This window comes from Alnus glutinosa, chromosome 1 (assembly GCF_958979055.1).
Source record: "Alnus glutinosa chromosome 1, dhAlnGlut1.1, whole genome shotgun sequence".
NCBI lineage: Eukaryota > Viridiplantae > Streptophyta > Magnoliopsida > Fagales > Betulaceae > Alnus > Alnus glutinosa.
In genome coordinates, this window is record NC_084886.1 from 43,570,512 (window position 1) to 43,584,244 (window position 13,733).

Genomic DNA, 13,733 nt, shown 5'->3' on the forward strand with positions numbered 1-13,733 from the left:
CTGCACAAACCTTTCCCCCACCAGCAAGAACTTCAAGAATTAGAGTCTCATCGAGTTTCTCATCAACTTCATCTCCAATCTGCATAATTATATGACATACCAAATTCCACAATCTGTAAGCCTTAGAAGCAATCAGAACAAAGAAAAGTAGTTGACAATTTGCAAAAATAACCTAAATCATGAATTAGGTGAAGACCCTAAAGATACTTTGACAAGATGGAGTTTTTAAATCTGACAAACATTATAAATAAGTGCACCAAGTCTAACCTTTCCATATATAAATAACTTTGTTTCCACCAATGCCCCATTAATAACAAGGTCAGCTGTTTTCAAACTTGTGGAAGGTTCACCAAACTCAGCTCGACAATCATTTCTTTCTCCAAGTACATCAACTGATGGAGGTGCCTACATGCAGCATAAATACAAAATTACCTTTTTCAGTAATAAGCCCCAAGAGGATGAATAATGCAAACTGTAATAAAATAAAAAATAAAAAATGATTTTAGATCATACAGATGCTTGATATGTGGCCTGTATAAGTCCTTTCAGCCAAGTGACTTTTTCCTCCTCATCACGAAACTCTACAACCCAAGTACTAGAAGATTCCAAAGCCTGGAAAAACATAACATAAGTTTTTCACATGCATGGAAGAAAACAAATCCTAGCTCCATGCACAAAAATAGAGCAAATAATAGACACAGTGAATTGTTTTGCGCCCCCAAAAATTAGCCTTTCACTATGTATTTAAGCATGCTAAAATTTCAGGGCATATCTGATCATGAAACACCTCATACATCGTCTAATTGCCAAAATATTAAATTTCCAGCAAAACAAAAAATTAATCTCTATAAGTTGAAATCCCCAGTTAAGTCAAATTAATCAAAATCAGCATCAACTGTTGGCCTAAAAAAATCAATTCTACTACAATGGCTAACTTTTATGAAGATCAGCAAATGAATGAGTAATGATGGCTAAGAATGTTTTAGAAATAATAAACATTTGTAAATGCTTTTTTTTGGAGGGGGGGGGGGGGTGTCTTGGGTGTGTGTGATGCAGTAATTGAAAGAGACCATACTGTCAGTTTCAGTAGTAATGCATGTGAAGAATTGAAAACAGCACACCTCTTAGTCTACCAAATAAAATCTCTAAAAGGCAAGAGTAATCGGGATTCATGTGAATGAAACATCAAACCACATATATATACATGACTTCAAAATAACTAAACTTACTTTCTGAATATCCATCCCCCTAAAACTCACAGCAAGACAAAATGGTGAACCACCAATGTTTGTTGGAGGAACCTCATGCACTTGTCTGCCAGCCATGCTGAAATATCCCAAAAATGAAATACAAATTAGATAAAAGTTGGAAGAAGAAAAAGAAGAGAAATTTGGAAGAAGAAGAAGAAGAGAAGTTTGGCAGAAGAAAATTGTTTTATTCCACCAAAATTCTTCATACGTATACATAGGTTTAAATAGAACAGAAATAAAAACTATTATGGAAAGGTATTTATTGCAAATTACAATTAGAAATAATAGGAATAAAGCAAATCATAGAGAACCACAGCATATCGAAAGTTTCCATGTTCAACACTCCACCTCAAGCTAAGGCAAAGATATCTCGCATGCCTAGCTTGCATAAGGCGGAATTAAAAGCAATATTGAATGCTCACTCTCTCAAAATATCTGTAAATTGTTCCCCCATCTTCACATATGGCATGCAGATTACACCCGCTCAGAGTTGTTCTTTAATAAAATGTCGGTCGATTTCACCATGCTTGGTTCAATCATGTTGGACTAAATTGTGAGCAATATTAATTGTAGCTTTGTTGTCACAATACAGTCTCATAGAATCCTTAGAATCATACCCAAGCTCTTCTAATAGTATCTTCAACCACAACATTTCACACACTCCATGAGCTACAGCACTAAATTCTGCTTCCGCACTAGATCTAGCAACTACTGATTGTTTCTTACTACGTCATGTAACCAAATTACCTCCCACAAATGTGCAATAATCTGAAGTAGACCGTCAATCCATATTAGATCCAACCCAATTTGCATCTGTATAGGCCTCTATTTTCAAGTGATTTTATCGAGAAAACAACAGTCACTTACCTGGTGAGGATTTTAAGTAGCAAAAGATCAGATAAACAGCTTCCATATGATGCTCACACGGCAAATGCATAATTTTATTTTATTTTTTTTATTTTTGATAAGTAATTGCAATTTATTAAAAAGCACAAAGGGGCGCAACCCTTATACACGGGAAGTATACAAGAGAACCCCTAAAAGGGACGAACAAAAAATAAATTTAAAAAGTCTACATAAGTAAAAACACTCAAACTATGATGGGGCGCTATCCAAAAATATAATGTATTGAGCAACCACTTCCATAACTCCACCATAGATGTCTCTACATCATCAAACAGTCGAGCATTCCGCTCCCTCCAAATACACCACAGCAAGCACAGAGGAGCTAACCACCAAGCCTCTTTAGCATGACCACACCCAATCGCCGCCCCCCAACTATTCAACAACTCCAACACCGTTCGTGGCATAACCCACTCAACCCCAAATAAAATAAGAACGTAGCTCCAAAGATCCCGAGCGACCTCGCAGTGAAGCAACAAGTGATCAATAGACTCCCCACTCTTCTTACATAAACAACACCACTCAATTACTATAACATTCCTCTTACGCAAGTTATCATGAGTCAATATTTTGCCCAAAGCAGCTAACCATACGAAGAAAGCCACCCTTGTTGGAGCCTTAACACGCCAAATATTCTTCCAAGGAAAATATGGAACACATGGGCCATCCTTCCTAATAAGCTCTTCGTAGAAGGATCTCACCTCAAATACACCTTTTTTAGAGGGATTCCACACTAACCTGTCACCCTCTCCATGTCAAGCCAAAGTGGAGTATAGTCGATCGAAGAAAGAAAAGACCATATCCATCTCCCAATCCTGGATTTGTCGCGTGAAGAGAACATTCTACTGAATTACACCATTATGAACCACCAAATTATCCGCCACCATTGCATCTTTGTTCCTTACTATACTAAAAAGATCTGGAAAGCATTGCTTCAAGGATCTATCCCCACACCACCAACCTTGCCAAAAACTAATATTTGATCCATTCCCCACTTCAAAACGAACAAAGTTGCAAAATTTCTCCCACCCCCTCCTTATATGTTTCCATACACCCTAACTAACTCACCATACTAACTGCATATGCAATGTCGGGATAGGTGTGAGACAAATAGATCAACCGACCAACCAATTGTTGATATCTACCATTATCCACCAGAATACTCTCACTACTTTCACCCAACTTAACCTTCACCACCACTAGATTATCAATGGCTCTACATTCGACCATACTTGTTTCCTTGAGAAGATCAAGAATATATTTCCGTTGGGAAATAAATATACCATGTTTTGACTCGATACCACAATGCCCAGAAAATACCTAAAAATCGTTTGCAAGGGATTTTTTTAAGCTCTGTATCTCCTCATCATCATTTCTTGGTACTACAATACCATCAGCATACACAATCAAAGTCATTGCCTTTCCTTGAGAGAAATGTTCGATAAAAAGTGTATGATCAACTTCACTTTGTTTGTAATCAAATCTCTACATAAAACAGGAAAATCGCTCAAACCATACTCTTGGAGATTGTTTTAGACAATAAAAAGCCTTCTTCAATTTGCACACTATACCCTTAGAAGATGAATATTCAAGTCCAAGAGAAACCTTCATGTATACTTCTTCTCGATTTCCATGAAGGAACACATTTTTCACATCAAATTGGCACAGAGGCCAATCTAGATTTGTTGCCACTGAAGTAGGACTCGAATTGAGCTCATCTTTCCTATCAAGGCAAATGTTTCCTCATAGTCAATTCCATAGGTTAGTGTAAAACTTTTTCCAATAAGTCTGGCCTTGTATCACTCCACTGAACCATCGGCCTTATGCTTGACAATAAACACCCACTTGTGTCCAACTACCTTCTTCCCATTAGGCAATTCAACAAGATCCCATGTATTGTATTTGTGAAAGGCTTTCATATCTTCTTGCATCCCTTCCCACCACTCTGGATTACTAAGTGCCTCCTGTAGAATTTTATGAATAGACACATATTCCTAAAATTGGATGGTGAGTACATGACTAAACTCTTTTGCGTTGTGAAATAGGAAGATTCATATCATCAACAACAGGTATTAAAGAGTTTAGATTAGGAGATGGTGCTCTCTTTCTTCGAGCGGTTGTACTCCACTCCGATTCGACAAGGAGAGGGTGACAAGTTAGTTTGGAACCTCTCGTCAAGGAGCTATTTTGAAGTAAGGTCATATTATGAAGCACTTAGTCGGAAAGAAGGTCCATCATTCCCGTGGAAGAAGATATGGTGTGCTATGGCTCCGACAAGGGTGGCGTTCTTTGTATGGACTGCAGCTTTAAGAAAAATTTTGACTCATGACAATCTACGAAAGAGGAATATTGTGGTTATTGAGTGGTGTTGTATGTGTAAAAAGAAAGGGGAGTCTATTGATCATCTGTTACTTCATTGCGACACCGCCCGTGAGCTTTGGAGTTTTGTGTTTTCTTTATTTGGAGTTGAATGGGTCATGCCACAATCGGTGATGGGTTTGTTGACTACTTGGGGTGCTTTTCGAGGGCATGGCCTAGCAATAAATGTTTGGCGTTTAGTTCCTCACTGTGTTTTGTGGAGCATTTGGAGGGAGCGGAATGCGAGGCTTTTTGAAGATGTCAAGACTGTAATGGTAGTTTTAAGGAAGCGTCTTCTTAACACGCTATATCTATGGATAGCTCCCCATCTTTGCCACCTAGGTGTTTCTACTTTTGTAGACTTTCTTAATTTATTAGTTGTTCCTCCTGTTTAGGGGCTCTCTTGTATACTTCCCGTGTATTAGGGTTGCGCCCCTCTGCGCTTTTTTATTGAATTTTAAATTACTTATCAAAAAAAAGATTAGGGATAGAAGTAGTATTACCTGAATCAGGGCCAGATGTTTGGCAAGTACCAACAACGGGTGGTGGCTCTTGGAGAGCGGTTGTGTGGAAGATGGTTCATTGTTGCCTTCTGTGGTGCTTGTGGAGGGAACGTAACGATAGATAGTTCGAGGACAAAAAAAGAACCATTGAAGAGCTCATTTCCTTTTTCTTTTATTCTTTGTACTATTGGACAGCTGCGTTCCTCGCCCCTTTAGTGCTTAGTTTTAATGATTTCCTTGTATTGTTTTCTTCTTCTTCTTAGCCGCCTATCTTGTATACTCTATGTGTACTTGATTGCGCTTTGCGTTTTTTAATGATATTACTCTTACTTGTCAAAAAAAAGTAGCATCAGGGATAGTCCGACCTTTCTGGTGTCTCCAACAAACTCTCAACTCCTCCACACGCGACACATATGAGTCATCAGTAGGATCAGTAGGAGACTCATTAGTAAGCAATTGTTGTTGGTCATGCTCTAGCACAGGAGCAAGGATAGGTAAAGGATACGGGAGTCTTTAGCAAGGAAGAGATAAACACACTTTTACGGTCTTATTTCTCGATTAGAAACATATGCTATTGCATCCTCCTTCACTCATAGATGTAATTTAGCCACTGGCTGAATGCATTTTCTACTCACTTTGACAATCCTTGGGTCATTGACTCCGGAGCAACCGATCATATGACAGGTATGTCTTCCATGTTTTCTTCTTATAATCCTTGTTCCGGTAGGGAAAAAGTTAGAATAACTGATGGTTCTCTATCGCCAGTATCTGGTAAAGGCTCCATTTCTATCATTGCCTTATGCCCTTCATCTACCTAATTTAGCTGCTAATTTATTATCAATTGTGAGTATCATCTTTTAGTTAAATTGTCGAGTCATCTTTTATTCTCTTTTTTTATAGAACCTAGCCACAGGGAGGATGATTGGTTGTGATTGCTTGAGGGATGGTTTATACTACCTAGATTCCCAGCCTTAGACACAAGGTCGGCTAACACAGGCTTATCACACATTCGAGCAGAAGACGTTGCAGCTAGAATTAGGCTTTGGTATTAGAGATTAGAGCATCCTTCTTTTTTGTTATTACAATGCATGTTTCCTTCTTTATTTTTGCATAATATTGTTTCTAAGTTTCAGCGTGAAACTAGTGAACTTAAACACCATCGTGTGTCTTTCTCCTAGTATCAATAAAAGTGCTAACGCTTTTGTTCTAGTTTATAATGATGTGTGGGGACGTTCACAAGTGGTTTCTTTATCTAGTTAGAGGTGGTTTGTTTCTTTTATTGGTAATTTTTCTCGGACCACCTGAATTTGTTAAAGGATGAAAGTGATGTGTTCTCCGTGTTTCAGATGTTTCAGAAAATGATTCAGACCCATTTTAATACCTCTATCAACATTGTTCATCATTAAAATGGAGGTGAGTATATGTTGGGTATCTCGGTACATATCTTTGTAAACATGGCATTATCCATCAAACCACTTGTGTCGATGAACAGCGTTGCTGAGTGGAAAAATCGACATCTTCTAGCGGTGGTAACTTGGTCCTTAATGCTTGTTATGCATGTTCTCAAATCTTATTGGGGGATGCCTTATTCACCGCTGCATATCTCATCAATATGATGCCCTCTCATGTCTTGAGGTGTTGTCCCCACCTTTCTTTACTTCCTAAAGGGTCTCCCCAAAGGTGTTTGGTTGTGTAAGTTAGATCCTTATACCCTAATATGTATCTTTGTGGGTTATTCTCCTACTCAAAAGAGGTACAAATGTTATCATCCTCCATCGCGGAAACGTTTTGTCTCAATGGATGTTACCTCTTTTGAAACACAACCATATTTCGCCTCAACTCAAACACCTTTTCAAAGGGAGAGTACGAGTGAAGAGAAGTTTTCTATGAGTAGTCCTTTACCTGTCCCTGCTCCTGTGCTAGAGCAGGACAAACAGCAACCACTTACTAATGAGTCTCTCATTGATCCTACTAGAGCAATGGCTAAATTACTTGTATGAGCAAAGGAGGATGGAGTGGCAGATGTTTCCAATCCAGACATAAGCCGATGAATTGTGTCTACCTCTTCCTTGCTAAAGACCCCCGTATCAGCAAAGGTAGAACTAGAATCTAGTGTGGAAACAGTCGTCTCTACCATAGAAGTATGATTGGCACGAGGCCTAGTTTCTCCTTCTGAATAACCCCCGCCACCTCTCATAAGACAACCATGAAGTCTACAAACAAGTTTCCCGAGTATGTCAAGACCTATTACAGTGGTCATCAAAAAGTTTGTCCTTGTCATCTGAGGTCGCATCTGTTACCTTGCCACTATCCTGACTCTTGGAGTCACCTTTCGGATTGCATGAGATGCACTTACTAGAGCAGATTGAGCCTTTGAATCTGAGGTCGCATCTGTTACCTTGCCACTATCTTGACTCCTGGAGTCACCTTTCGGATTGCATTGAGATGCACTTACTAGAGCAGATTGAGCCTTTGAATTGGAATTGAGCAGAGGATAATGATCCGAAAGAATACGAGGTAGACGTCTTTGAGACACATCTGGAAAATACTCCTCCCATTCTGTAGATAGCAAAAATATTCCTCCCATCTGGAAAATATTCCTCCCATTGTTTGTACCTAAGGGGATTCGAACCTTAAACCTCATGGGACTACCACAAAGACCATTACCCTTACCACTTGAGCCAACCCCTTGGGGTTTCTCAGCCTCCCACTTATCATAAGAAGGATCATCTAACTCAAGTTCAGACACTTTTCCATTCATGTATCCAACTTTCCTCAACTCCGAATATACCGCATGGCTGATTGCAAGCAAGAAAGGTAATCCAGCCCATCCAACTTCAAAGTTGTGATTTAGAGAGTTGATTCTCACTATGGGAGGTCACCTGACTCTATCCTCTTTTCGTGAGCTTATGAGGTATGACTCATTGCAGACATCTTGAGTTCAAACATCCAACCAAATAGCTCCAATATACAACACTTGGGCTCAAGAGAGATTAAAGAGCAGTAAAATGAAAAACTAGAATTTAGCCATCAAAATCAAAGGCAAAGCAGCATCTCTTCTTCTTCTTTTTTGGTTAAACGACTTGTCGTTTGACCCGCTACTGAACAGCTTGTCATTTGGCCCAGAGCTAGACAATGTGCCATTTAAAAAACTGTTGTACACCTTGCCGTTTCCCATCATACCCAAAACAACATGTCCTCATTTTGCTCCCCGATCATACCCAACATCCGTACAGATGAAGTCAGCGGCCATACGAGAAATTCTTTCTGGAGTGGTTGCAAATATTCTAATCTTACTTTGATATCAGTTGAAGAAGAAGAGAAATTTGGCAGAAGAAGAAAAGTGTTTTATTCCACCATAGTTCTTCATACGTTTACATGGGGTTTAAACAGAATAGAAATACAAACTATTACGGAAAGGTATTTATTGCAGATTACAATCAGAAATAATAGGAATAATATCAGGCAAGAAAATCATAGAATCACAGCATATCAGAAGTTTCCATCTTCAACAATAAGTGTCTAAAACCTTCAAAAAGATTATATTGAGCAAAGGGAAAGGATGATCAGATAAAACACAATTCGAGGATAAAAGGACCTAAGATTAAGATTCTCAAATCACCGAGTTGAAAGAATCAATATTCAAGAAACACGAGGAAAGAGATATGGAGAAGGAAAACCTTGTGCTTCGCTGGTAGCTCAGGGACTTTTCCGACTCCAAAACATAAAGATATAAACCTGACAACATAAGAAAACATGGCTGCCAAGCAGCCACAGAATTGCCAATCCCCTGAAATTTAAAAATAAAAATAAATAAATTGTATTAGTAACAATTGAAATGAGATAGATAAGCAAGGTGAAAACTGAACCAGCTTGTTTCCCGTGGGAATTAAGAACATACCTTCCAAACTAAGATTCTAGCATCAGTAGCAAGATCTGTAGGACTCCAAGGAGCAAGTTCAGCTTGGAAATTATCAACAGTAGGTTGACCACAGGTTTCCATTGTACCGTATAATATGTTTAGCAATTCCATAAGTCTGCCATATCTCGCAGGTGAGAAGTGAATGCCAAGGTTTGGCACTTGAATAGAAATGCATGTTGATGGGTAACTCGGGTGACGTACTTTAATCTTCAATAAACAGATGCGTTAAGTGCGATTAGCATGAATTTTCATTACTAAAATAACATCCAGAGTAGCAAATGTCTCAAGCAGTATATACAAATCAATGACAATTATGCCAGAATTGGAGAAAAAACTACACCTGATCAACAAGTACTGCCATTCCACACCTATCAACCAGAGGACAGAAATTGTCATTTTTTTCTGGCATAGAAGATACAATTTGCTGACTACTGTAGTTTTGTGAGACTAAAGGGCAGTTCTGACAGTCAGAACCACAATCTGTAAAGAAAGCAGCAATATCTCTTCCAGATATAAGAAAACGAGAATACAGATTCTGCCTGGGATCATCCGACCGACATTCCTGCAATAATAATTAATCATTTCAGGCAAAGCAAATGCAACTATGAGAAATTGGAAAAGTCCTTATTAAAGATACACACCGTGGTGTGCAACGTGAAATGACCAAAATCCAAAAGAAAATGGCTATCACATTTGGCAGAGCTAAAAGTTCTGATAGGAATTCTAACTTTTGGGGCATCAAAATCAATGTCAAGTGCAAACCTGAAACACCAAGCAGAAATAGGAATGGAATGAGTGCAAATAAATTGTTACCCCAGACGGAAATAAAGCACAATGGGTAAAAAAGGACGACGCAAGGTGATAAAGAAAGAAAATAAATAAAAAGAGCAAAAACACAAACACAGAGCAATTAATAACACGTGTTAACCTGCTCTGTTCTTCTAATACCATTTGAAATTGCTCCTGTGCTCTACGAGTCACCTTCTCAATCTTCATCTGCCCTTAGCATTGAATATTAGAAGTAGTTTAACAACATTTTGATTCCATATTGAACATTTTGCAATACATATTGACATCATTACCTGCAAAGCAGCTGCAGTTTCCAATGCAACAGTAGGACTAACTGCATTACTTCTCTTCATAAACTCTAAAAAGCGCGCACAACTTTTCATTAAAACCTGCAAACCCACAAGGATTTGGCAAGTTTCATACAATAGGGACGGTAAAATGGTGGGGGGAGGTGAAAAAAGGAAAAGACATAATGAAAAAAGAGAAGCAGCAAATATACAAGGTGCTCCCAAACGTATTAAATATTACAAGTTGACATTTGATATCAAAAAAATGGAGTACCTTAAAAGATTATGAGACTAAAGAATAGGGTAGGGAGACACAACAATAAAATCAAGCCACATATGGGTAGACAAGGAAAGTGAACATTTCTCCACCTAGCTATGTTACAAGCAAAATAAAAGCAAAAATTTGAAAGGTTAGAGAAAATGTGTATGGCTTTCCATATATCTTCTAATAACCAAAATGTAATTTGTGGATTTTCTCAGGGAAATACTGCTTCACTTTGCATGTGAAGTTCATAATGAGCCTTTCTGGAGTGAGATCTGATACTACATATATTCTTAAGTTAAAAAGTCAAAAAAGGGGGTATTATAAAAGAAAAGGCTCAGCGAGCAGAGTAAGCAACTAAATCTTAAAGCATGTTGTTGGAAGCGCATATCACTCTCACTCCCTCTCTTGAAAACTAACAAATTACCGTAACATGGCAGGGAGAAATTGTAGCTGAAAGCCTCCAGTCGACATTCTCCCCAACCGGTGAGTGTACAAAACTAGCAGCTAATGCATTCACCTTCTGCTCATTAGAGACACTCTGCAAAATAAATGCTGAAAACATGAGTGCACCAAAAAAATACAAATTGTGTTACAGAGGAATTTATAAAGAGCAATATATAAATGTTAATTACAGCATCAACTCTATCTCCAGCAAAAATAAGAAAAAAGATGCACAGAAGATAATTTAGAAAATGTAGTAAAGAACAAAAAAGTCCGAAAATAAACAATTTAAAACAGTTCAATTTGTTAAATTTGCACACTTAGATCAACACTAAAACTCATGGAAATTTTTCAAAATTACATCTCAATCTAAAGCACTTCTATTGCATCAGCAACTTAAAAACCTTGTCAACAAGACCATCAGACCCTGATATTACAAGGAACAAACCTGTGCAAGTGAACCTTCAGGCGCTGATAAACCATAGAATCTCAATAACACATCACAGTGGGTACTGCGATGTTTAAACTTGGTAGACACATGAAGTTGCTCAAATCTACCACAAACAATCTCTGTCTGATTTATATCGATGATCCTAGCAGCAGCCTGGCCGATTGATAAAGTTACCAAATATTGGATCATATTCTGCATGTCCTTTCCTGAATGTGACATCAACTCATCATTTGGCTGATGGCTTAGTAAATTATTGATTGCCTGCCATTCCTCTTTAGTCAGTCTTTCCTCTGTTAACTGTAATTCCTTAGAAGCATCCCCAACAGAGTCATCCTCAGAGTGTGCCCGCCTAAGATATAAAGGAAACTAAAATGAATTTCCAAGCATAGAAGAACACAAGCTACAACCAGAAGTTTCAGTAAAGCTAAAGGTGAACAAGAAATTACGAGCATCACAAAACCAAAAAACAATCACAGTACAACACAATTTATTTCCAAGAAATGGTAGCAACACCACAGTCCCCACATACCATCTAAATGAAAGCCAGCTTCTCCTTTTAAGCCTCCTCTGCTCAGCTGCCTCCTTCAATTTCGCAGATTCAACCTTGGCATGTGCAAGTAACCTATATGATACATGCACTAATCACAAATCAATAGAAAATCAAAAGACATATTCTCTTTTTTCGGATGAAAATTTTTTTATCAAAAAGGTATAGAGATTACAAGTCAAAGAAAATTGAGAGGACCCTAAATAAAAGAGGAAAAAATAAACTCTAGACAAAAAAAAATTGGTGAATAATAATTTTATTGAAAGAGAAGGGCAAAGCCCTCAAACACAAATAAACTCTTGACAAAAATAACAAATGAAAGCCAAGAAAGAACCAAATATATCATACAGTATCCCTAGGTTTTTACATGAATAGTATGTGTATCAAGCATTTTCCTTCAATTACTAAAAGGTATTAACGAAGTGCATACAGATGCAGTGAACAAGAGAAATATGCAAAAAGGAAAATGAAACAGATAAGGGAAAATATGCATTATCAAACTTGGAACACAAAAATCCAATACTTTTTTTTATAAGCATAATGTCATTAAAAGCGCAACCGAGGTACATAGGGAGTATACAAGAAAAACACCTAAGTAGGAGAAGAAAATAGTACAAGAAAATCATTAAAGCTAAGGCCTCAGGACCTGATGGCTTTACTATGGCATTTCTTTCCATTGATGATGGGGAAAGAATATGAATGGAAAGAGAGTTTGAGGAATGAGAAGTATGGGAGGTAGTGCAGAATTTCAAAGGCGATAAGGCACCAAGACCTGATGGCTTTACTATGCTTTTTTCCAAAATTGTTAAGAGATTTTAAAGGTTGATATAATGGCGGTTCTTAAAGAATTTCACAAAAGTGAAAAATTTGAGAAGAGTCTAAACGCTACTTTTGTCTCGCTTATCCCAAAGAAAGCCGGAGCAGTGGAGATCAAGGATTTTGAACCTATCAATTTAATAGGTGGAATGTTTTTTTTTTGTAAGTGATTGCAATTTATTAAAAAGCGCAAAGGGGCGCAACCCTTATACACGGGAAGTATACAAGAGAACCCCTAAAAGGGACGAACAGAGAATAAATTTAAAAATTCTACTTAAGTAAAAACACTCAAACTATGATGGACCGCTATCCAAAAATATAATGTATTGAGCAACCGCTTCCGTAGCTCCACCATAGAAGTCTCTACATCTTCAAACAGTCGAGCATTCCGCTCCCTCCAAATACACCATAGCAAGCACAGAGGAGCTAACCGCCAAGCCTCTTTAGCACAAAGGTGGAATGTACAAAATCATTTCGAAGGTTCTAGCAAATAGATTGAAGTCAGTGTTGGGGAAGATTGTTTCACATTCTCAGACTGCATTTATCAAGAGGAGACAAATCCTGGATCTGTTTTGGTGGCTACTGAATGCTTGGATAATCGGCTTCGCTCTGGGGCACCAGGTATTATTTGTAAATTGGATTTGAAGAAGGCATATGACCATGTTAATTGGGAGTATTTGCTTTACTTGTGGAGAGATGTGGTTTTGGGGAGAGAAGGCAAGGTTAGATAGCTCATCGCATCTCAACTGTCCCTTTTTTTATCATCATTAATTGGTCGCCTTCAGGGTTTTTTGGTAGTTCTCGAGGACTACGACAAGGGGATCATTTGCGTGCGTTTGGGTGCAAAAAGAATCAAGATTATTTTTGCTAAAGAATCGGGTTTTTTTAGGCGGGCCGGGTGTTTGAATAAAAACCTAATTTGCCCCGAATTAAACCCGTTTTTTATTCAAATTTTAAACTTCATCCCGAATTCAAACGCATGATTTGCTCTTCCAACGCACGTTTTTTCGTCGACCAAAGCGTTAGACGCATATTTCAAATGACCAAAAAAAAAAAAGGGCGTCAAATCTCTTCTTCTTCTTCACCAAATACATTTGAGTTTTTCAACCGACCAATTCACAAAGTATTTCGAAAGATTCATTCAGATTTCCACCGACTGATCGTCCCTTCCGAAAGAATCACACTGAGTCGCTCCCGTGTC

The 13,733-nt window shown here is 38.1% G+C and overlaps 1 protein-coding gene across 2 annotated transcripts in view; it reads right to left on the reverse strand.

Moving 5' to 3' along the window:
• Positions 1–13,733, reverse strand: part of LOC133883124 (uncharacterized) — a 94,010-nt gene that overhangs the window by 41,339 nt on the left and 38,938 nt on the right. For both annotated transcript variants that reach the window (XM_062322353.1, XM_062322344.1), the window contains exons 13-25: positions 11,699–11,791; positions 11,167–11,518; positions 10,702–10,815; positions 10,019–10,114; positions 9,865–9,932; positions 9,578–9,698; positions 9,277–9,498; positions 8,916–9,143; positions 8,695–8,804; positions 1,230–1,326; positions 514–612; positions 268–405; positions 11–79 (exon numbers count right to left, since the gene is read on the reverse strand). In XM_062322353.1, the coding sequence (XP_062178337.1) occupies positions 11–79; positions 268–405; positions 514–612; positions 1,230–1,326; positions 8,695–8,804; positions 8,916–9,143; positions 9,277–9,498; positions 9,578–9,698; positions 9,865–9,932; positions 10,019–10,114; positions 10,702–10,815; positions 11,167–11,518; positions 11,699–11,791 (1,807 nt within the window). The remainder of the gene's footprint in view (positions 1–10; positions 80–267; positions 406–513; positions 613–1,229; positions 1,327–8,694; positions 8,805–8,915; positions 9,144–9,276; positions 9,499–9,577; positions 9,699–9,864; positions 9,933–10,018; positions 10,115–10,701; positions 10,816–11,166; positions 11,519–11,698; positions 11,792–13,733) is intronic.